The sequence below is a fragment of the Dasypus novemcinctus genome, chromosome 28 (assembly GCF_030445035.2).
Source record: "Dasypus novemcinctus isolate mDasNov1 chromosome 28, mDasNov1.1.hap2, whole genome shotgun sequence".
In the NCBI taxonomy this organism is placed as follows: Eukaryota; Metazoa; Chordata; class Mammalia; order Cingulata; family Dasypodidae; genus Dasypus; species Dasypus novemcinctus.
This window is the reverse complement of record NC_080700.1, coordinates 24,451,581-24,477,065: the sequence shown is the minus strand read 5'-3', so window position 1 is coordinate 24,477,065 and position 25,485 is coordinate 24,451,581. Positions and strand designations below refer to the sequence as shown.

Here is a 25,485-nt window from a genome sequence, read left to right as displayed (position 1 = left end):
AACAAACCACTGGCTATCTATTCAATACAATATTAAGTATCTACAAAAGGAAAACCCACTAATACAGGCAACAACCCAAATGAATCTCACTACTTTGCCCAAAACATAAATAACAAGAAATCTTGCCTTAAATAATTTTCTGTACCCCTAGTGTCCAGCACACAGAAAACCTGGAATAAGTATTTGTTGATCTGAATAGAAATGATATTCTGTATACAATCATTAATAAGTAATCATTCCTTGAAGCACACTTCATTTATTTGGCTTACAGAAGACCAAACTCTCTTGTTTTTGTTACTACTAACCCTGCTGAATTTTCTCTTCATCTCTCTAGCTTCTTAATTTAGGAGTATGTGTCCAGGGCTAAATTCTTGGGTTACTTCTGCTCTCTGTCTACACTCACTCCTTCCATCATCTCATCCAGTCTTTGGTTTGTACTATCATTTGGGTGCCAGTGAGTCTCTCCCCTGAATCCCAGAAGCATACCATTTGCCTTCTGATAGCTATACATGGGTGATCAAAGGGCACCTCCCAATTACTAGGTCCAAGGCCAAACTCCTGATGCCACTGATGCCACCCTCAAAGTCTGTGCATGCAAACGTGTTCCCCATTAAGGTGATGACAATTCCATCCTTTCAGTTGCTCAAGCAAAATATTTCCTGGAGTCATCCTTGACTCCTTACTTTCTACCACCTCCTAGACAATTCATTTGCCAAACCTGTCAAGTTCCACTTTCAAAAGATGCCCAAAATCAGAATACGGTTCACCATTTCCATGGCTATCTTGGCCCAAACCTTCAACAACTCTTATCTGGATTAATGATATAGTCCAGGAATTTGAAATTTTCTGTAATGAACAATAGTGAAGCGTTGGTGGGCACATTGTCTCTGCTGCAGTTATTCAATTCTGCCATTGGAATACAAAAGCAACCACTGACAATATATAAATGAGTAAGAGTGGCTGTGTTTTAACATGGACACAAAAATTTGAATGTCATATAATTTTCACATTTCATGAAACAGTTGTCTTTTGGTTTTGTTTCCAACCATTAAAAAATACAAAAAAACATTCTTTCAGAGCAAGCTGTACAAAAACACGTGGTAGGCTGGATTTGGACCCTGGATCATATTTTACTAATCCCTGCAACAGCCTCTTAACTAATCTCCTTACTTCACTTTTGGGCTATAAACTGTTTTAAATAGAGGAGAGTAATACTTGTAAATATTAATCAGATCATGTCACTCCTCTACTCAAAACCTTCCAAAAGTTTCATCATTTTAAAGCTCTGAAATAGTCAACAAGGCCTCACGCAATAGTCACTCAGTTTCCCTGTGTGTGCATGAGCGTATTAAGGGCCGAGTTAATTATAAGCTGGTCTTAAACATTTGAGGACAGAATTGGGAAATTAGTAAATAAACACAATACGCAAACTTTCTATGAGGATCAAATAGACGTTGAGATTTGAAAAGTATTGCATAAAGAAATTATTTCACAGATTGCAGAATTCTATTGTTAAACTTGTAGACTTAGTAAGTAAATACTAAGCTGAGACTGTAAGAAACTTCTCAGCCAAGAAAGTTAATATACCAGTGCTTTTGAAGAACTCACAGAAAAAGTATGAGAATTGTGATGTGAATAAGAAGTATTAAAATGTCTTCTGAAGAAAGTTATCAAACTCTGATACAATGCACTGTTTTTTGGTGGGGGTTCTTTTGGCCACAAAAAGAAATGTTTATTGTCTTTGCTTAACCCTCTACCTTCATCATTAGTGAAAAAAAAAAGGCATTAATGTGAGGATTTTCTCAAACCCATTTAGGGAGAAATGACATCTTTTGTTCATTTCTTTCTACTGCATTCTAATACCTCAAAATTATTTTCTAAGAAAATTTGGTGAGGAAAACTATAATCTTCGATTTTAAAAATTACATGAAATTTCATTAACATTTTCCCTCTCTTTCATTAACATTTTCCCTCTCTTTAGCCGTTTTTTTATGGTTATATTTTATTTGAAGTTAAGAGTCACTTCTTCACTGTACAAAAAAATGGTATAATAGCAAACAAATCACTGCTATCCCTTCCTTCGAGGGAGCCAGTATGCAGTTTGAATTTTATTCTAGGTAAAATGGCAAGTCACTGACACTCTTTAAAATGACTGGCATTTTTAAAATGGGAGAATGAAATGTAAGGAGTAAGACAAAGTGAAAAGAAAGATGATTATTAAATAGTGTAAGCACCATACAGTGGAGCTTCCACCAGGATGGTAGAAACTAAGTTTGCATTTCAGAAATACTGTGAAGGGAGACTGAACAGCAGTTGGTTTCTGCCCAGGGTGATCTAGTTCCCCAAAGATTAGCAAAATGAGGACACCATTAATGAGTATAATTTAATTTTTCAGAAAATATTAAATGGTCATTACAAACAGTACACCAAAAGTCTCAGAAATATGAAGTAGGTATAGTCCAGGTTTATGGAAATGAGATTTAAACTATTAGATTATGTTTAACAATAAAGTAGATATTTTCAGGAGATGTATGAAGACAAGTAATTTGGACTTTTCCCATTAAAACACTATATATAACTAGTAAAATGCTTTCTCTGAAAAATGATTCTTATCTAGTTATAGCATGGTTTTTATTTTGTGATTTAGGAAGGAGAGATAAACAGGATTAAAATACAGTGATTATCAAAGAAAATTTAGAAATAAAAATGATACTTTCAACAAGTCCCAAATGAAATATTATTTGGTATTCTCTTTTAATGAACCAAGTGTGAACACCTCAAAATCCTGCAGTGAAAGGAGAATACAGAACTATCTTCTGGGAGTGGGAGGGTGGATAATACGATCACAGAGGACAATGGCTCTACCAATTGTTCTAATAATGCTAAGGCTTCTCTGGTTCTGTTTACTGCTTGGTAAAATGAAGGGAAAAGACAGGCATCCGCCTACCACATGGGAGGTCCGCGGTTCAAACCCCAGGCCTCCCTGACCCGTGTGGAGCTGGCCCATGCGCAGTGCTGATGCGCACAAGGAGTGCCGTGCCACGCAGGGGTGTCCCCCGTGTAGGGGAGCCCCACGCGCAAGGAGTGTGCCCCATAAGGAGAACCGCCCAGCGCGAAAGAAAGTGCAGCCTGCCCAGGAATGGAGCCGCACACACGGAGGGAGCTGACACAACAAGGTGACGCAACAAAAAGAAACACAGATTCCCATGCCGCTGACAACAACAGAAGCAGGAACACGTAAGAACACAAAGCAAAAAACTTTGAGAGAACAGACAACTGGGGCGGGTAGAGAAATAAAGTAAAGTAAAAAAAAGAATCTACTTTATAAGGTTGTTGTGAAACCCCAAAAAGAATTGAAAGGATATGAACTGATTTGTTAGGCATTTAAGCTTATATGTAGTGTTATGTGAATTAATGGGGACACATTCAAATCATCGAAATTGTAAGAAATGTCAAAGAACCTTGTCATAGGAGTGTACATACAACGTCTACCTGGATTCAGGGACCTAAAACATCAGCAATAAGATCTGTTTATGTGGAAATGTGCATAAAATGGAACATTTTAAGTTTTATGTAAGTTGCCAGAAAAACAAAACAAAAAAACCACAGCCCTACACAACACAAAAAGTGAACCCTAATGTAAACAATGGGCTATAGTCTACCGTTAACAGTACAAGTGTGTATGTGCGGGAAAGGGTGTGTATATGGGAACTTTGTGTTTTCCGCATCATTATTCTGTAAGCCTATAACTGCTCTAAGTTAAAAAATAATAATCAGCAGCTACAAAAAAAACAAAACGAAATCTTTATTACATTTAATTATGATAGGAAAAAACATCAAACCCTCACTACCTCACTATTCCCCTAGATCTTTTGCTAGAGAACATTAAACCAAAACAGGCACAAAACCATTAAAGAGACACACAATTATCTTTCTATATCCTTCCAAAAAAGAACCTAGTCTACAAAAAAAGGTAAGAAACATTTATACTGAAATATCACAGTGGCAATTTTGGCCTTGAGCTGCTAATTCTTTCTTAAATGATAATGTGAACTGAATCACATTCCCCATAGAATCAATATGAAATTGGGGAATGTGTGCCTGCTTATGATATGAACATAAAGATAAAAAGTTTATGTTACAATATTTATAATATTACAGAGCTCTTTAATACAAAAAACTGACCCGATATAACCAATAGTTAAGAATGATGAGAATTGTTTCATTCAACTTTTGGAATTAAAAGACCTCTTTTTAAAAACCTTTAGAAAAGCAAAGATTGTACAGTTTTAAAATACCCAGGTTTTGAAGCCTGCATTGCGCAATGTGCATTTTCATACAATACTGGTAGGATTGTAAATTTGTACAAATTTTCTGGAAGACACTTAGAAATGTTAATATAAGTGAAATACTAAAATTTAAAATGTGCTTACCCTTTAATCTAGTAATTCTATTTCAAGAGATTTAGCCTATAAGTATATAGGCACAAGTTAATTAACTCTTATCAGTACAATTATTCAGCAGCTCCTCACTGAAAGAGAAGGGCAATGTCCTTTGCTGGGCATTCTGCTACTTTATGTCTGGGCAGGTGCACTGATTGGTAATGAAGGGATCTAAAGGACAACCATGGGAGTGGCAGGCTGGAGAGGGCTGGGGGGTAAGGGTCAATGACAATAAATAGTGAGATCCTTCTCTTGTTCCGTTCTTTCTTGATTCCATACCAATAAGGATTTTTAACCTCACCACTGATCACTACTTGTCATATCACAAATCAAATCAAATTTATCTTAATTAAATAATCTTCAGCAACAACTCATCACACACTCCTCCTTGAATAACAGACATTTATTTAGTATTCAGTCTACTTGTCTCATATGGTCAAGGTAGAGAATGGCTCTACTCTCCAAGGTCATGCAGGTACCCAGCATGATTGACTCTCCACTAGCTTGTAACTGCCCCAGCTGGAACAGACACCTCTTTAGACAAGAGAGGTGAAGAGAATATGGGGGGGGGGGGGTAGGGGGGGGGGGCGCTCTTGCACTGTTAACTAAATGTTTCAGCCTGGAAGTATCATTTCTACTTACAACCATCCATCATAATAGCAAGGAAGGTGGATAAGGTTAAACTTTCCATGGGCCTAGGGGAAGTGAAGAAGAAGTGGGTGAGCATTAAAAGCCTACCATCTAATATATACAGAGATTTAAATACGGCTTTTCCTAAACGCTGTGAAATGGCTCTTGATCTCCTCAACACACAACCCTCCAGTGAAAAGCACTTTTTGGGGCGGGTCTTCAGACCTGTGGTATTTAACCTGGGCCACAGCTTAAATCTAATCAGAGGATCCAGGGATGTGAACCCCAGTGGTCCATAAGTGCACTAAAACTAATTAAAAATTGTTGATTTATTTGTCTGTTTATTCTGAGTAGGGAAGTTAACAGCTTTCGACATGTTTCCAAAAGCTCACCAAAAGGTTGGGAACCACTGTTCTTGATATTCCTCATAACCAAACTGTTTTCACTTTCACACTTTTGTTTTTGTTTAATGGAATCATCATCTTCCCAATAACTCAGGCTTGAAATCTCAGAATCAGAGCTCTTCTCGAGTTCCCACATCTAGTCATGTGCTAAATCACTAAGCTCTCTCTCTCTCCTCACCACTGCCATAATCAGATTAGTATTTTTTTAGTAACAAAGTATTTTTAATTAAGGTATATACATTATATTTTTAGACAGTATGCTACTGCACACGGAAAAGACTACAGCACAGTATAAATATAACTTTTTTTGCATTGGGAAACCAAAAAAATCATGTGACAGGCTTTATCATGATATTCACTTTATTACAGTGATCTGGAACCAAACCCACAATACGTCCAAGGTATGTCTATACTTCTTCTCAGAAAGGGGAAAGCATACAAACAATTCATAAAGGGACTACTTAGTAGATTTAACTAAAAGTTTATTTGAACTGAAAACTGGATAAGAAGCAGATAATTCAAAGGCAATATAAATATCAGATAGTGAGAAGGACAAGTCTGAAGCTCTCCTATTTTCTAAAAGTTACCAATTCAAACTATTATGTATAAGCTTAAATTTTATCAAAATAGCAAATTGGTTTTCTAAATTATAATTCCCCAAGACAAGCAAAGCAAACTGAAATGAGTATGCCTAATATAATGTTGGTGTAAGTATAAATCCATTTTTAAAAAATGCCCACATCTTTAATGTTGGTAATTTTACTTCTAGAGATTAATCTTAAAGTATTCAGAAAGGCAATCTAATATTTCCTTACTAAGATGTTATATGTAACACCACTAATAACTGGGAAAAATAAAAAATATACTGAATGTTCAACAATGTACGGTGAAATAAGAACTAGCACATCACCACCATTATGGAATGTAACACATGGAACTAGTAAAAAATATGTGTAACTATCAATGGTTATTTAATAACATGGAAAATGTTAACTAAAATGTTAATTAATATGTTAACTAAGAAATAAAATTATTTCCGTTTTTAAAAAATGTTATTTAGAAAATAGGCTGGTAGGAAATATTAATACTGATAACCTCCACCGGGTACTTATTAGAAATCAAGTGACTAATTTTTTTTATACTTTTGTGTATTTTCTAGAGCATCTACTTCAACAGAAACTAAAATGTTATAAAAATAGCATGAACACATCTGCTACATTTGCTTTCAAGCAGAATTATACAGTGGTTATGTTAATAGTTATTACTAATAATATTAAAATGTATCAATAAAATTTATGTTAAAGAAATTTAAAAAATAGGATACAAGACAAAAATGTCTGAACTAGGTTCATATTTTATGCAACTTTCCTAATCCACTGGACAGTAAGAACAGTAAATGATCACCAATTACACATCAGTGTTTCTCAACAAGTGGAGTAGTGAGACAATGTGTAATAAACTTAAACTTTGGCAAATTCAGGAAATGGCCAGTGGGTACTAAGGGTAAGCTTTTCTTTTCTCTAATCAGCCATACCCTCAATCCAGAATATGAAATGTTTACTTCCATCTCCACAGACCAGCAAAAGCATGTGAATTCAGAACAGAATACACTGAAGACTGAAGACATTGCTTTATTAAAAAAAGATCTCTCAGAACTACTATAAAATGATCTCTTGAACTGGCAATTTCAAGTACCAGAGATAGTCTTATTGGGTGACATTCAATAAGAGACACGAAATTTCCATGATGTAACACTCAAATGTTTTTTACTTCTGTGATTTTTTTTACAAAGTGAAGAAAGGGGTTACTTATATTTTTCATTTTGTTACTAAAAATGCAACTGTATAAAAGTCCAAATCAAATATTACTTTTCTCCTAGCCAAGCCTACATATGGCAACTGTTACCATAGATAATAAATCAATTATGGGACGCCTCAGGTACATACAGCTTCCATTTTGTTTAAGCCTTTGTTTATCTTAATACTATGACCAGAAAATCTATAATAATGTTCAACTTAATTTTTAAAAAAGTTCCCTGATAAAACATGCATATTACAATACACTTATTTAATTAAATGAATAGGAGTAAGAAATTACTGCAAGGCTAAATGACTATATATTAAATTCAAAAGGATTCTCAGTGATCATTTGCTTCAACGTCTGCATTTTTTAAATGAAGAAAAAGAAGTAAAACTTCAGAAAGGCACACTGTTGGTTAGTAAGTCAGTAATGTTCTTTCCCAGGTAAATATCTTTAACAAAAGTAGTGTACAGAAAATAAAGGAACAATCCCATAGGTCAGAAAGTTTTTTAGGTATTATGCACTGCTCCACTTGCTATAAAGTGAACTCATTTACTTAGGATAAGATGAGCTGAATCTTCTTAGTTACACACTGGCAATTAAAGTCTAGTGTTAATGTTTTCTGATCATTAACAGCAAACGTGCTTTAAAAATTCCCTTTTAATATATAGTTTGTCAATACTGCACAATTATTATATAAAAGGAGGAGAAAGATTATATAGCTCAGTGGTGTACAAATACAGATTTTAGTTTATGTTCATTGTTTGTTTATTCCCCTTATAAGAACTATTGAACAGAATTTACAGATGATTTTTTTCTTCCAATTCTTTCCTTGGAAGATATTGAAAATGGAAAATGTTTATGACGTGAGCTTACTTGTACAGCAGAGAACCTTGGGAATAAAGAACAGCAGACAACATATTTATGTAAATTTACTAAATTTTTGTTAAACAGAATACTAACAGTTGAACAAAACTAGTTTTTCCTGTAGCAAGTTAGGATTTGCATTTCCATATATTTTTACTAATACAAGAAAAATATTTTAATAATGACTTAGAAAAGGCAATAATTTCTTTTTCATTTCCCATTGAAAAAGATAATACTCTAGAATAGTTTGAGCATCATTTTGAAAATTAAGGGTTCTGTAACAATGAGGGAAAGACCCAAGGGAGGGGAGCAGAAATGGGAAGCTGGGGAATGCCCTATCTAAGATCCCTAAATATGAACTTCAACATTTATTATCTTAGAAATAATAGTAAATAAGTTAGTGCAAAAAGTAATCAGAATGGTGCCTCGTATATTAGTAACAGCTCCTATTTTTATTAAAGGAACATTTTATTTTATCATATTATAGGTAAGTTTCACTACAGAACATTAATCTTTCTGTAGGAGAGAATGATATGCCAGTTAAGAATACCTGGCTCATGTAAGCAACTCAATGCATTCCTAATAACATCCAATATCCACATAGTAATTACCTGTTTACAATAAGAAATTTGCTCCTGGGGGGGGGGGGGGGGGGACAGACAAGGAAGCATATTTCATCACCCTACTAATAATGAAGTGGCTACAGTTTTTTCCTAATACAGCATGATTCCAAAGTTCAGTAATGCCTTTGAAAAATAGGCCATTAAATGAGTTTGCAAAAGCCTCCGCGCCAAAAACACTTTCTTCACAAAAAGAAACATGATTTCCCAGTTAAGGATTTAAGAAAGGTTGGTGTATATATATGATACTACTCTAAATGTTTTTTTTACATATATATTTTTTTTCATTTTGTGGTTAAGTATAAACTTCCTAACAAATATTAACTATTCTTTATTGACATGACTATTACAATAATTTAAAATTAAACTGGGCAAAAGACCAAAATCTAAGATTGTAAATCATTACTTACTGCAGGTACCAGTAATTTCTTCACTTCTTCAACAGCTCTCTTCAGTTTGATTTCCGCTCTGTTCTGAGCATCTTCCACAGTGATTAGTACATGCAAATCTTCATTTAGATGCTCCCAATTGGGCTTGCCTCTATTTTGCTCCTCCTAAAAAATTTACAAAGTACTCTATTACAAATTATTCTTTTCTAAGAGAGGCAGTATCTTTCTTAATATCAACTTGCTGCAAACTGTGCAAATTACTCAATTTGTTATATTTGCATAATTTTGCTATGAAGACAATATGATATAAAAATGATAGTTAACTGAACAAATGTTGTCCAAGCAGCAGGTATGGAACTAAATGCTAAGGATAAATAGTAAGCAAGACAATCACCTGCCTGCACTTCAACTATGTACTGAGGAATCAATATGATACAATGCTTAAATTATCACGAAAACACTGAGAAGCATATCGGTACTTCTCTTTTACTTAGTAAAAGAAGCTCAGCAATGTTAAGCAAGTCATTTAAAAAGGTCAGACAGGTATTAAACTGTCAATTTAAAAGCTAAATCCAAACCTTCATTCTCAAACGCAAAGATTTTTCCAAGCCTTCACAATTGTTTTTAGTGGACAGTGGCTGTCCTCTAGATTAGAAAAAGTGTTTCACACTTTGTTATAAGAGAAATGTCATTTATACTAAGCATTTAAGTAATGAGTTACTATGGAAACATTTCATGTAATAAAGAATGTTAATTATTTCACAATAAGAAATAAAGGTAAGAATAGTCTGAACGGTATTTCCAAAAGATTTTTAACAAGGTCACTCTTCACATCAAGTCAAATACTAGAGTTTAATAAAGAACAATTAAGTTTCATTTCCTTGGTGTTCTGAAATCACCTAAAAAGAGATACCCCTTTAGAAGCCTTGTCAAGATACAGTACAGTGTGCTACATTTCCCTTTCACTTAAAATAGAATTTCAGACTACTCCTTGCTTCTTGTTTTTAGTTTTAGATACAACATGTATAAATGCACCTGGCTCAGAGCAAAGTAATAAAAAAAACACAATAAATAGGGCCTGTTGTTGTTGGACCTCTGGACCCCTATTTTAAAGGTTACTGTTTAACCAAATTGTGAGGCTCTGGTCAAAGAAAGCAAAACTATATAATAAATCATTTTAAAGAGCACTAACAACTTTCTGTTAAAACTCACATGTCTGCTGAGGCTGTGCTATGACAAAAATCTATGAAGTTCAATCAATAAGGGATGTTCTAACAGTAAAGAATACATTTCTGTCTTTATTTTTCTTCAACAGCATTAGTATAAAAATGCACCTAAATGTTTTAAAGGGGGAATGGGAAATTAGGCAAAATGCTTCCCACAAGATTTGTTTGTTTTCTGAGATACTGGGGCCGGGACTGAACAGAGGACAGCCCAGTATGTGGAAAGCTAGAGCTCAACCACTGAGCCACATCGGCTTCCCTTCCCACAATCCTTCAGGCTTCCTACATATTGCCAAATAGTGAACTCACAGCAAGCCTATGCAAAAATCAATGTGGAACAGGAAATGAGGGTGGTAGTGTCTTGATATGATTCCAAGGTTTGATGAGTTATACAGTGCCCCACAGCACATAAATTCCATTAATACATAATTGTAGTTATTTAAGAATTAACAAAAATACAATTTTTCCTTCAAATTTATGCATGTTGCTTTTAAAAATGAATACTAAAGTTACTATAAATACTAATTAAATTGTTTGAAAGTAACAGTTTAATAAATGGAACTAGTTGGCATTTCTTTTGGCCTAGGGCACCATGAAAAACTAAGAAACTAAGGATATGATGAATCAAGAAAGACTGGGAACCTAAAGGTTATCTTTATGTCAAAGGATTTAAAGTGTGTGCATGTATCTCTACTGTGGCAAGTTGACAATATTTTCCCTCCAGTGTGTATTTTTATTTTTTGTAGACAGACCTAATAAAGTTAGCTCTATTATTTGGAGAGCCTAAAACTCATATCTTTCTGTGTGTGTGTGTGTGTGTGTGCGCGCGTGTGTGTACGCGCGCGCCTGAGATAATGGGAAGCCAATGAGGTGGTATCCCACTTACTTGCCTGAGAATTCCCAAGCCATAGCCCAGGGATGCACAAGGAGCCTGGCCGGGTCCCTGAGTTGAGGAGACAAAGCTGAGAAGTCAGGAAGACTAAAACAGCTACATTCACAGAAAAGAGTAGTGACAGCTGTACAGAAAGAAAACTCTGGAAATGTGCAAAGGGTTCACTCAAATATTCTACTGGACAATGATCAGTGCATACTGGAGAGCAAACAACCAGAGGTCAGAGAAGGATGTAAGAGGTAAAAGTGCCAGGCACTCACTCAGGACCGGACTAAAAAACTTCATGATCACCGGTACACAGGAGGGAATAATTAAACCAAGGCTGAGCACTGTTCCAGCACTGCCTAGAAAAATCTTAAAATCAAGGCCTGAAAGGATCAAATTATTTTCAACTTGCTTAAGTGTGCCCCAGAACAAAGCTCAAGAATATATATAGGAACACAAAAGTAACCACCTCAACGAAGTAAAATTCACACTCTCTGGCATCAGAAAAATGACACGAGAAGAAATATCAGAGGAAACCAGACACAAATGCTATAATTAGCAAAGACCTCAAATATTATATACACATTTGTGCCAGACACTTATGTATAACAGATACCGTGAGGGGCCTCACCCTGACCAAGACGGCAGAGAGACTCGCCAAGATTCTGTATAGAAGCTTTGAACCATCAGCAAGAACTGGCAGAAACTCATCTTCCTCAAAACTTCAGGAAATAGCTCAAGAGTGGCAGTAAAGGGCAAACACTGAATAAAGAAAAAGGCAACTTAAAGATGGTAAGAAAACTCATGCCACCCTTGTTGGCCCCTCCCCCTCCTTCTACACCCAGTGTTCACTTCAGTGCACGTCCCTGTCCTTGTTCTAGTGGGAGCAGAGTAACCCTCATGTCCATACTGGGCGCTTGTGTGCCAGCACCGCTCTGTCTAGTGGCAGCCTGAGGGACAGAAGACACTCATCACAGCTCACTGTCCCAGAACTTGCCCTGCAAATACAGCAGCTCAAAGAGCTATCTACAGAACACTGTAGAACAGTCAAAGTGCAGCTGCCTGGGGCAAAGGACTACTGGCTGTAGTTATACAGTGGTAACGCTCAGAGAACAGTAAGCAAGCAGTTTTCTTGGGGGAAAGGGGACATTCAAAACTTTGTAAAAACAGTGGGATTCAAAGAACCACACATGCATATTCAGGACAAGACCTGTGCAGAAAAGACCAGGGAATCCTTATGTTTTTGCCTTGGGCTTTTTTTAAACTCACTGTATGCATAAGCTCTGAAACAGAACACTTGCACAAATTTATCTGCAGAGATTGAGAAAGGGTTTTTTTTTTTTTCCTTTGTGTTTTAGTTGCTGTTATAAAAGGAAATCTCTGTCATAACACTATCTGGATGCAAGCTTAAGGAACAGAAGCCTCAGTTTTTAAATTCCAGAGATAACGCAAAATAACACAAAATGCCCAGGTTGCAAAAAAAAGATTACAAAACAAAGGAGCAGAAAATGATGGCCCATGCAAAGTAGGATAAAGCATTAGAAACCTTCAAACAAGGAAGACTAGACCTGAGATAAAGAAAAGATGTTTTTAAAAAAGGAAATATGTTTTAAAAACTAAAGGAAAAATACAAAGGATAACCCGAGGAACATTTATAATTCAAAGTATTTTAAAAATGCCTAAGCAAAAGAGCTAAAATCAAAGTGATTTGCCACAGAAACTTACCACAGGAACTTATACATGGACGGGGAAGACAAAAGCAAGAGTACTACAAAGAGAGGAATTTACTTGCATGATAGGATCAGAGAATAAAGTTGGAGCATAATTTCCCACTAGTTGTAAAACACCTAGGCAAATGTATAATCTCTTAATTCAACAATTTAAATGCAGGTTAAACGTACAAAAATAAGAGAAAATTACAATTATCCTAAAGTTTGCTTCAAAATAAGTTGTTTATAGGTTTTAGGAACAGCTGAAAGCAGAAAAACAAAGATGGCAAATGAATGCAATCATGTACTTTTACTCCTAAATTCTTCCTAAATACTACCAAGTTTAAAATATACAAACTCATAATGAAGGAGAAAATGGGAAAAGAAACAATTAAAAAAAAAAAGATTTAGAACAGATGTAGCGTGTAAAACGCCCCCAAAGACTGAGGAAACAGACAGTAAAGGAAGTGGGGATACGGGTAGGGCTGAGACTGGAAGACTGGTTGAATTGTCACTAAGAAGCCGTTGAATCCCCCCATCTATTTTCCCCAAAGAGCTGATTATCTAGGAAAAGACTTTCTCTAAAGAAAGCAAAAACTTTCTGGCATTGGCATTCAGAGGGACAGTTCAAGGAATTGGGGTGGGGTTGGGGATGAAAAGGGAGTAATGGGGAGTGAATCAAACCCAAAACCTGTTTAGGGACGATTACATCCTAAAGGCTGAGACCTCCAGCCTTCTCCCCCATGCTCCATATTCAGAGAGAGAGGAGCAGCCAGGCCCACAAATTGGAGGCAGGAGACTGGAAGGGAAAGATCCTTCTCTGGGGAGTATGTCCAGCCAACAAACAAACAAACCAAACAAACAGAACTGAAGAAGGTGGCCATCGAGCAAGAAGAAAAAAATCCTAAAATTTTCAATAAATTAGAAGATACTACACATCGCTGAAAGAAGGAAAGAATGTTATTTAATTCAGAATACAAAAAAAGGAGCTCTTGGAACTAAAAATATTATAGCACAAATGAAACACCTGACAGAAGGGCTGGAAGATAAAATTTGAGGAATTCTCTCACCATACAGAACAAAAGACAGGGATGGAAAATGGTAGAGTAATATAAAAATCAGAAGACTAGTCCAAGATAGAGGTCCTTGTAACTGAATGGCAAACGTTCCACTAAGAAAAAGAAAGGGAAAGAAAGCAGAACAGAAGGGGGAAAAGGAGGTGGCTCAAGCAACTGGGCTCCTGGTCTACCATATGGGAGGTCCCAGGTTTGGTTCCTGGGCCTCCTGGTGAAGGGGAGCTAACCCACGCAGACAGCTGAGCTGACACAGCAAAAGAGAGAGACAGGGGAAAGACAATGACAGACACAACAAACCAGGGAGCTGAGGTGACTCAAGCGGTTGAGTATCTCTCTCCCACGTCCAAAGGTCCCAAGATTGGTTCCCGGTGCCTCCTAAAGAGAAGACGAGAAGAGAAGACAGGCAGACACAGAAGATGTGCAGCGAATGGACACAAAGAGCAAACTGAATTCAAGAGGCAAGGGGGGCGGGAAATAAAGAAATAAATGTTTTAAAAATTTTTTTTAATTTAAAAAAAAAGAAAGCAGAAGGGAGAAAATCATCTAAGGAATACTTTTTAAACAAAACCAAAGAACATGAGTTTCCAATTTAGAAGAGCCCACTGAGTTCTCACCACAATGAATGAATGAAATGCAAACTAAAAAAAGAAAAAACCAACTTATAGCAACAAACATACAATATAGCAAAATACAGAATACATACCAAAATAATTTCTTAAAGAGTTTGAAGTAATTAGGGGTGGTGATGGTAATACAGCAGAAAGGGATCTATAATTTCGAAATTAAGCACTATAGAATCAAGTATCTTTCATCTATGAGCATATCTATCTTAAAAAATCTTAAAAGCCATTATACACAGAAGCGACATTCTAACCCAAGAAGAGTAAAGGTTAAGTCAATTTCTTTCAACAATGAGTTTTATAATTATTGAATACAAATACAATTTTCCTTTTTTTCTTCTTTAAACAGATAATAAAGGAAATCTGGGACTGGCAGATTTACTATAGTCACCAAAACATTTCCATAAAGGCTCTTTTTTAGTCATAAATAAATAGAAATAGGTAAGGTTAAAGGATGCTTACATCTGAACCCAAAAATACCAACATCAAGAATCTACTCCCCGAATTTCTCAATTCTATAAATAATTTGGGACACAGAGGTGGTTAAAATGAAGCAGAGAGGTGGGATGATAAATTGGGTATACTACAAAAATGATGTCTCTTGGAAACTAGTCTATGAAGCATTATTTTCTTTTTACACTTACAGATATATCTAATAACATTTCTAAGGTAATGAGATGAGATAGGTCATTATTACTAAATATTTTAAAATCTGTTTGTCATCTGAAGCAATACCATTTCCATATTGTATGCCTTCAAATCTTCAGCAACAGAAAAGAACATGGTTTTTCTGCATCTCTGTATTTCCAAATTTATATTTATTGTTTTGAGTAAGTGTGGGTTTTGGAGCTTGAAGAAAGAAACCAACTGGTTTTGTAAGAAAATCTCGAAAATATAGACAGTTTATCTTTATTGATAGAGGTTACTATACATTCATCCATTCTTTTTGAGCCACCCTTCCTACAAAGGCACCATGTCTTGCTCATTTTCCTACAATGAGCTTAAATTTACTGTTAAATAAATTTAGCCTATTCCCCAAACATGGATTCTAATATCCATAACTTTATGCAAATTATCATCTATGGCCAGAATCGTCTTTTTTGCTCTTCTTCAATACCTACTTTTACCTTTCCTCTGTTGTATCATATTACAAATTACATCATAGTTTAATCTGTGTATTGTCTTGTTCTGGCTATTTAAAAGACTGCTCCCACTTGAATGCCAGAATCATGCTTCACTGATTTTTATACTTTTGACAAGATATAATATACTTATTTTACACATTTCCAGCTCTAAGCAAATACTTATTGTATTGTTTAGGTAAACTTGTATTACTGAAGAGCATCATTATAATCAAACATCAAACTGTGCATTACGGGGAGAGGATGTGGCTCAAGAAGTTGAGTGTCCACCTCTCACATGGGAGGTCCCAGGTTAGGTTCCCAGTGACTCCTAAAGAAAGCAGACGAGCAAAAACAAGGACCACACAAACTGATTTACAGATTCAATACAATCCCACTAAAAATTCTAACAGCCTTTTTTCCAGAAACAGAAAAGCCAATAATGAAATTTATTTGGAAAGGTAAGGGCCCCGAATTGCAAAAAATGTCTTAAAAAAGAAGAACAAGTTGGAGGAATCTCACTTCCTGACTTCAAAGCATGCTACTGATCTACAGTGGTAAAAACAGCATGGTACTGGCATTAGGACAGACAGATTGACCAATGGAACTGAATCAAGAACTCAAAAACTGACCCTCACCATGTACAGTCAAGCGATTTTTGGCAAGGCTGTTAAAGCCCACCCAGCTGGGCCAGAAGAGTCTATTCAACAAATGGTGCTGGGAGAACTGGAAAGCCATACCCAAAAGAAAGAAGAGGACCCCTATCTCATAACCTTATACAAAATTAACTCAAAATGGATCAAGGATTTAAATATAAAAACCACCACCATAAAACTCCTAGAAGAAAAAGTAGGAAAACATCTCCAAGATCTTGTGCAGGTAATAGTTTCTTAAAACTTATACCCAAAGTGTGAGCAACAAAAGGAAAAATAAATGGGACCTCTTCAAATTTCAATACTTTTGCACTTCAAAGGACTTTGTGAAAAGGCAGCCGACTCAATGGGAGAAAATATTTGGCGACTACATATCTGAGAAGGGTTTAATATCCATGATATATAAGGACATCATACAACTCAACAATAAAAAGACAAAGTATCCAATTAAACAATGAGATACCACTCACACCTATTAGACTAGCTGCTATTAAAAAGCTGGAACACTATAAATGTTGGAGAGGATAAGGAGAGATAGGAATGCTTAATTCACTGTGATGGAAATGCAGAATGGTACAATCACTGTGGAGGGCTGTCTGGCAGTTCCTAAGGAAGTTGAGTATAGACTTGCCATGGGACCCGGCGATACCACTGCTAGGTATATACCCAGAAGAACTGAAAGCAGTGACACAAATAAATATATTTGCACATCGATGTTCATAGCAGCATTATTCACAATAGCCAAAAGTTGGAAACAGCCCAGATGTCCATCAACTGATGAATGGATAAACAAACTGTGGAGTATACACACAATGGAATATTATGCAGCGGTTAAGAAATGAAGTTGTGAAATATGAGACAACATGGATGAACTTGGAGGACATTACACTGAGTGAAGCAAGCCAGACATAAAAGGACAAATACTATATGACTGCCCTATTAAGAACTAAATATATCGTGCGAAATATAAATATATTACATGAAATATGAATATGGGTAGGATTGCATATATGACTATTTTTCTTTGAAGCTAAACAAATAATAATAGTACAAAATGTTAATATCAGACAAAAAAAAAACACATTATACTAAGTGGAGACCAGATACCAACTACTACAAATTGTGTGATTCCATTTATATAAAATGTAAATATAAATCACCTTATAAAGATGAAAGGATAGTGGTTTTGTAGGTCTGAGGAAGGAATGCTACAGAGTGTGGAGTCTTTCCTTTTGGAGTAACAAAATTGTTCTGAAACTTTCGAGACGATGAATACACAATATTGTGATGATACTAAAAGCCACTGATTACATATTTAGGATAAAATAGCCAGGAACAGCAGCTATGTACAGTGGGGGCAGCACTGAGAAATTGAGAAGTGAGAAGGAATTTTTGTTCTTGTTGTTGGTGGTTATTATTGAAATAATGAAAATGCTCTAATAATCACTGAAGTGATGAAAGCACAAATCTATGTTTATAGCAAATATCACTGATTGTACACTTTGGATGATTTTATGTTTATTAAAATGTATCAATAATTGTTAAAAAACAAGCAATGAGCAAAAAAACAAACACCACACAAAAACCAACGAACAAACAAAAAGAAAAGAGATGAGGGCACCAACTGGGGAGGTGGGGTGGGCAATGACTGTGTATTAATACACAGCTTTCCTCACAATGCTCTGCTGTATAGTTAGTATTTTCTCTCCAAGTCATCATCCATATATTTTCCCTTGCTTGTGTTCTATTTCTGGACCTGCTTCTTTTTGACTTATTTAAACTGCCAGTTAGGTTTAATGATCTTTACCCCTATCTTTTTTTTTTTTTTTTTTTTGGTTTTCTTACTACTTCTCTTATATTCAATTTTGCAAGATTTTCTTACAATAACACTCACAAGGTCTGATTCTGATATCTCTCCAAAGATAGTGTTCCTTTACTCTAACACTTCAATATAACCTTATTTCAATGTATCAAAAGAGTGGGGAATTATAGGGGTGAAAAGCCATTTTATAACTGCAACACTAGAGTTATCTCTCAATATAACAAAGTGATAAACTATATATAAATGATTACTATATGTATAAATATGTTCAAAGCTAAAAACAACTAGCCTTGAATCTTTGATTTAAGGGAAGTTAAAATGACAAGAGGATTGAAGGAAATGGGAACTTTTGTTACCACAAAAGTTTAGCAGCGTATTAAAGAACTTTATATTACCATTCTTACCTAGTCATAAAAGAAAATAGAAACAACTGTCAATGGTGTCTTATTTGATCTATATTCTTGACAAATCTACTAAAGAGATTTAAGCAATTTCAAAATAACTTCACAGGTAATGATAAAACAAATTTAGAAGTGAAAATAATGATGCTGATGAAACTAAGTTTTAATTAAACACTGCTGTCAAGTACTATGCTAGCCAGTATAAACATATCATCTCATTTAAATCTCATACTGTCACTACTAACGAAGTACTATTATTACTACCATTTTAAAGAGGAAGCTGAGGCAAACATGAGTTGCTCAAGCTTCATAGACTGTAGATGTTGCAGAGGCAACAACATATTGTACCCAGACAGAATAACTTTGGAGCCTACACTCTCAATATCTAATTTCTATATAACACATCACATATGAGAGCCCTAAAATTAAGCAAATTGTCCTAAAATAGCAGCCAAACTAATGAAAGAGCCAGAAACAGAACACAGATTTCATAAGTTTTCAGAATTCTTTAAACATGTCTATCTTCAAAGAATTTTAGGGCCACTAGGGACTTTAGATGAGATAAATAGATTTATCAAAATTATGTACTAGATGCAATTTTTCTTTGTATTAGTCCTACCACTAATTCTAAGTCAAGTACACTTTTCTCCATAAATGAATTCCTGAATAAGTCACATCAAGAACAATATCAAGAGCTCGGAGAGAAAGACCTAGTAAAACAGAACACCTGCATCTACAAAAACAGAATCCTTTTCCTAGATGAGAGAATGAGGCATCAAATTTTAATGATACAAATATACAAAAAGGAAAACCCTGTGGCGTTTCTACTTTGTCCACTCTAAAGTTTTCATATTTTTTAAATGACTATTTCAACAGTTATTTTTTATTTTTTTCTCTCCCTTCCTGCCCCCCCCCCCAGCTCTCTGCTCTCTTTGTCCATTTGTTGTGTGTTCTTCTGTGTCTGCTTGTATTCTTGTCAGTGGCACCAGGAATCTGTGTTTCTTTTTGTTGCGTCATCTTGCTGTGTTAGCTCTCTATGTGTGCGGCCCCACTCCTGAGCAGGCTGTACTTCTGTCGCACAGGGTGCACTCCTTGCACGTGGGGCTCCCCTACATGGGGGACACCCCTGCGTGGCATGGCACTTATTGCGCACATCAGCACTGCGCATGGGCCAGCTCACCACATGGGTCAGGAGGCCCTGGGTTTGAACTTAGGACCTCCCATGTGGTAGGCAGATGCTCTATCCATTGAGCCAAATCTACTTCCATCTAAAGTTTTCAATAGTTGTGAAGTTCTTAAACTAAAATTGGTTTCAATGCACAATGTATATTCCCAACCACAGTACTAAATTTGGGCTAATTAAAATCATTGTTCCTAAATAAGTTTTTACCATAACTTTTCAATAAAATATCATAATTTTATTTTAATACTGCTATCCACAGTAATGTAAAAATATTAAGTAAAAGCAATTCTCAACATATGAGAGACTATTTTTTGTTTGGGATAGGTTTTTGGTAAAAAAAAAAAATTCAATGAGTCACTGCCCTACGAGATATAAAATTACACTGTAATTACAATATCTGTCTGAACAATAAAGCATTCTATAATAGGAAGCATCATAACACATGAATATCCCAAACCTTGGTGACAGACTTTTAAAATTATACATTTGTAGTCAGGCAAATGAGCACAAGACCTCTACCTCTAATGTGCTCTTAATGTGAGAGTCATATAAGAAAACCTCCTGGAAAGGATTTAAAAAATACACTTCTTATGAATATATTACATTTTAATCCAAACCATAAAGTTTAGTCATAACACCATCCCCAATTTTAAATTAGTTTTAAAAATTGTTCATTGAGAAACTGGGCATAAAGCAGATGTCACAGAATCTAATTCCTCAGTGACTCCAGTTATAAAACCAACCTTAAAATATTTTGTAATTGAGTCTGTGTCAAATAACAATCATGTTTTCAAGGCAAATTATTTCTAAATAATATATGACAATTAAGACAATTGTATATTCAGTTTGCTGAAATCAACTAGTTAAGTGAATAGGCAGCAGGCATTCAACAAATTCTCATTAGCTTTTCCTTCACAAGACTATCAATCTCCTTTAGACAATACTAAAAGACTGCCAGGTATGTATACCTTTCAATTTTCCAGTACTAATTCTAATTAATTTAATTGTAATTACTGTGTGCCCAAACTAAAATTATGTAACCCCAATGTCAGCCAAATAATACTGGACTATTCCAATGATAATCAATTAGCAAAACTTCCCAAAACCTTAGGTACATCTACTATGCAGAAACAATTCTCAACAAGACCATTTGGGAAGCTGCCAGAGGTAAGGCAGTCGAGACTGAACTTAAAGTTGTGCAAAGGGTTTCCCGTAAAAAGACAAAAATTATCAAGTGATTTTCAATTTCATTTCCCAGAAAGTTTAAAGATCAGTGGCTGGCTAATTGATAGATAATAGAGAGAGAAGGCAGAAATAAAGAACTGGCAGGAAACCCTTTTGGATCCTGGATTATAGGATTCACTTCAACAAAATTAAGTCACAGTACTCTGTAACATCAAAATCAAAAGGATATTTAAAAGCCAAAGTCATGAAAATATCTGTATTTGCATATTTAACTGAAAATAAGAAAATGACCTTCTTGAATAATTCACATATAGCCTTACTTTCAAGAGTACAATGATCATTAACAGGTATACGTAAAGTTTCCGTAAAGACTGTAGAGAACGGCAAAATGGTTCACTATGTTAGAAAAGCATATTTCCTCCTCAGAAGGTATTCTTTTCAGATAGTAAATTCCACAGAAATTCAACACAAAAGAAAATTGTTCCAGCATAGGATTTTAAAAATATGAATGTTCACAATCCATTTGCTGATATTCTAAGGATTTACGATGACACACTTACTAGCTGTTTAATTTGGGGCAAATTATTTGAATCATTCTGTGCCTCAGTTTCCTCATCTGTAAAACAGAAATAAGTGTAGCACCTACATCACAGGATTGTCAGGAATTTTAAACATGCTAGTGTCTGTGTAGCACAAAAGGACAATGGAACTAATGTCGCCAAGTTTTGGCTAGGTACAACTAACATCTAAGAATGAAAGATAATTGTAGGAAAGGACACAAGTAGGAAAGGAATAAATGAACAACAAATAAGCCAACATGACTAGAGGACAAGGTATAATTGAGAAAAATAAAATTGGAAATGTACTTTGCGGATGAATAGTATTAACTTATGATAACGTGTGTGTGTATATCTATGTATCTATATATCTATAGATATATTAGATTTTTTTTTTTTTTTTGAGATACTGGTATTGGGTACTGAACCTGGAGCTCAACCACTGAGCCACAATGGCTCCCCACCCCCCACTCTGTTTTTTAGGAGGTACTGGAGATTGAACCCAGGACCTTATACATGGGAAGCAAGCACTCAACCACTGAGCTATATGTGCTCCCAAATAATCCTTTTTTTCCAATTAACTTAGTCAATTAAAAACATTAAATATTTAAAGTATTTGAAAAAGAAATTTTAGTAATAATAATGACATTTGTAACCTTTCAAATTTAATATCAACACTATGAACTTTTTTTAAACTAAAGGAGAGCTTCATGATAAAAGCACCAGATTGCCCTCCATACGAAGTATGACTTTGAAATGACATATAAAATGAGTACTGACAGTGTCCTAGAAAGAGTAATAAAATTATTATTTCACAAGCTCTACACAAAACAGACTAACAGTTAGTAAAAGAGATTTATAAAATCTTAATGAAACTGAAAAATGAGTCAAAATTACTTTTTCCATGTTTTCCCAACTTACCCCACCCTATCAAAATTCATTCTTCCTTTATTTTCACAGAATTTTTATGGTTCTATAACACTTATTATTATTCTTGAGTCTCTGCGTGTTATAAGGAATAGTAAGCATCTAGAGAGCAAAGATGGCTCCCTTTTCATTTTCTGTATTACAATGCATTTTTAGATTAATTCAGTTCATAGCTCTGTTGTCATAACTGAATTACGAGATCCTTGGTAAAGAAATAGGCACATTATTTATAATTGTCTTCTATTCCATGGAGCCTAGCAGAGTACTAAGCATCTACTAACTATTCATATTTACTGATAACTAACCGGAATGTTAAGTTTGCTTCAAACCCTGAATTATCATTTTCTCATTTTAGAATACAGAACAAATAAAAAGAAATGGTTAAGGAGGAAGGAAATACAAAAGTAGACCTTTCCCTAGTCCCTACCCCCAAAAAGAGCAGATAAGGAGCATTATACAGTGAAAAGAACAGGAACTCAAATAACACCCTTACTTCATTCAGTACCTCTGTAACCTTGAGGAACTTGTTCATTTATTCATTTATTTTAAAACATTTATTAAGTTTCTTCTACATAGAAAGGAACCTTGCTAATAATGAACACGTTTAATAGATAGACAGAAAGCCCTCAGGACCTTACCTGTTCGCAAGAAAGTCAGCTATTAAATAATTACGAAGTACTACTACTTGTAATTGAGATGAATGACAAAGTTCACAGCTCTATAAAAGTAAATAAAAGCGGTGCCTATTTAGAGGCAACAAAAGGGTAAAATGATAAAATAACTATCTTTTGAAATCTTGTTTTTCATTTGTAAAGATTACAGCGTTCTAAGGATTAAATTCAAGAAAGAATATAAAATGTCTGTAATGGTGCCTAGCATATAGTACCTAATACTTTTACTCTGTAACTTCTATTATCCTTGCTCCTCCCTAAATCTTCCCTACACAGATGAGTTTCTGGCTAACAAAGATTTCTCTTAATTTTGTAAGAGATGCCCTGGTAAAGGAATTAACATAAACAAGCATCACTAAAGGTCCCAGCTCCTCAATCAAGAAACCTAAAAGTCAAATCCACTTTTTTCTAAAACAATGATTCCCCTGGATTAAAAAAAATACACTTGTATACCCCAAATTACTTGGGATATCATAACTCTTTTCTTTTCTTGCTGATTTTCAACCTTGGAAAGTTTTTGTTGTTGTTGTTGTTTTAAGGAAGTAGTAGTGATTGGACCCAGGACCTTATACACTGGCTCAAACCACTGAGCTACACATGCTCCCCCTGGAAAGTTTTACAACTAAGATTACAAAGACAAAGTAATTCAAACCTATGGTTAACTATGTATGTTTGTTATCTAATATTTTTGTAATTATTTGGCATATTCAAGTACCTAAAATATTATCCTTCTGATTTCAATTAAAAATATAAGTTCCCACAAGACATCCTAGAGAATATAACAAGGATAGGTATAAAGCATCTGTATTTCTTAAAATGCTCTACAGACGGTTATAATCCACAGCCAAGTGGCAGTAACATAACTCTAAACTTCCTTCTAATTATCTGAATGGCATAATGTTTAACGGTGATCAAAACTATAATACAGGATTACCAAAATGAATACTGTGTTATGAGGTGAGCTTTTCCCCCCATAACAATTCGAAACTTTTAACTCTATCCACCCAAGTTCCAACACCGTCCAAATACAACTAAGTATGACCACAACTTAATAGGATCACTTCAAAAACCTGCATCTAATAAATTTGGGTCAAGCTAAAACAGGGAAGTTCTAAAAAAATAAAAATAGTTTTAACAACAACAACAATAACAAAAAGAATAGTCTCTTACCTTTTTTATTGTTTCCATTCTTTGGGATTTTTAATAAGTGAAAATATCTTTATTAACATCTTCACAGATCACAATTATGGAGCCAACATCTATCATTTTCCCTGAAAACTGGTTTTTAAAAATTACTGAACTACAGCTAAAATCTAGCCTGTTTGACTCATGAGTTTTTACCCTACAAAATTTCAACTTATATATTCTATAAATTATCCATTGTTGTTATGGTTAAATGTACACCTTAGATGATAATCATTTTATCGTCAGTTTTTGTATTTTACTGCAAATTATTACCTGAAAATAAGCAAATTCGCCGAAAAAGGGGTAATCCCTCAGCAGGATAAAAATTAAAAGCTCAGAAAACTCCATATTTTGTTCTGTTTACTGGAAATCATTTCAAGCATAATCAAATTGCAGACATGGAACTAAAGTAAAAATCTTGAATTCCTCTCCCTATCACCTGACATCCATATAATTGAATAATCAAAAAGTCTTGATAATAAATATTTTTATCAGATGTTCAAATATTTTAAGTGACCAAAGAAAGGGTGCATTACTTGTCCACTAATGATGAAAGACATATCTTACCTAAGATAAAAAGATTTGCTTGGACAGGAACACCCAAGTCCACTCTTTCAGAGTATCTTTGCTCCACTTCCTCTTAATTAATTAAGGAACAGATGTAACAGATGCTGTTCACCATCTAATTGAAATATGAATGCAATGGAAAACATTTTCTGAGGTATAAAACAAACTTCATAGTAATCATATGAAATCATTGCAATGCTTTTGAATTAAGTTACCATTAACAATTATTATGGTTAATTTTGAGAACAAAATTCAATTTAAATGTTAAAGTAATCATAATAATTGGGGAAAACATCTTTTTGAAAATGACCATAAGCTATCTAAGGATCCATCCTAGATACTAGAAGGTATTACTCAAAACCCCAACGTTTGCAACGCAAGAACTGCAAACAATTTGCAGTTACCACTTTCCTTCACATAAAATATTAGAAGGCGTTTGCAAATTAAACACAGAAAGTTAGTGGTAGAGAGAAAAACAAAGGACAAATGGGCTGGGACATTCACTAAACATAAACCAAATATAACCCCAAAAAGGACAGTTTCATTGATGAGCAAG

At 34.8% G+C, this 25,485-nt stretch overlaps 1 protein-coding gene across 10 annotated transcripts in view; it reads right to left on the bottom strand.

Moving 5' to 3' along the window:
• Positions 1-25,485, bottom strand: part of QKI (QKI, KH domain containing RNA binding) — a 149,914-nt gene that overhangs the window by 40,666 nt on the left and 83,763 nt on the right. For all 10 annotated transcript variants that reach the window (XR_011647710.1, XM_058289768.2, XM_058289776.2 and 7 more), the window contains exon 4: positions 9,174-9,317. Coding sequence is in view for 9 of the 10 variants with exons in the window: in XM_058289768.2 (XP_058145751.1) it covers positions 9,174-9,317 (144 nt within the window). In the remaining variant the exon portion in view is untranslated. The remainder of the gene's footprint in view (positions 1-9,173; positions 9,318-25,485) is intronic.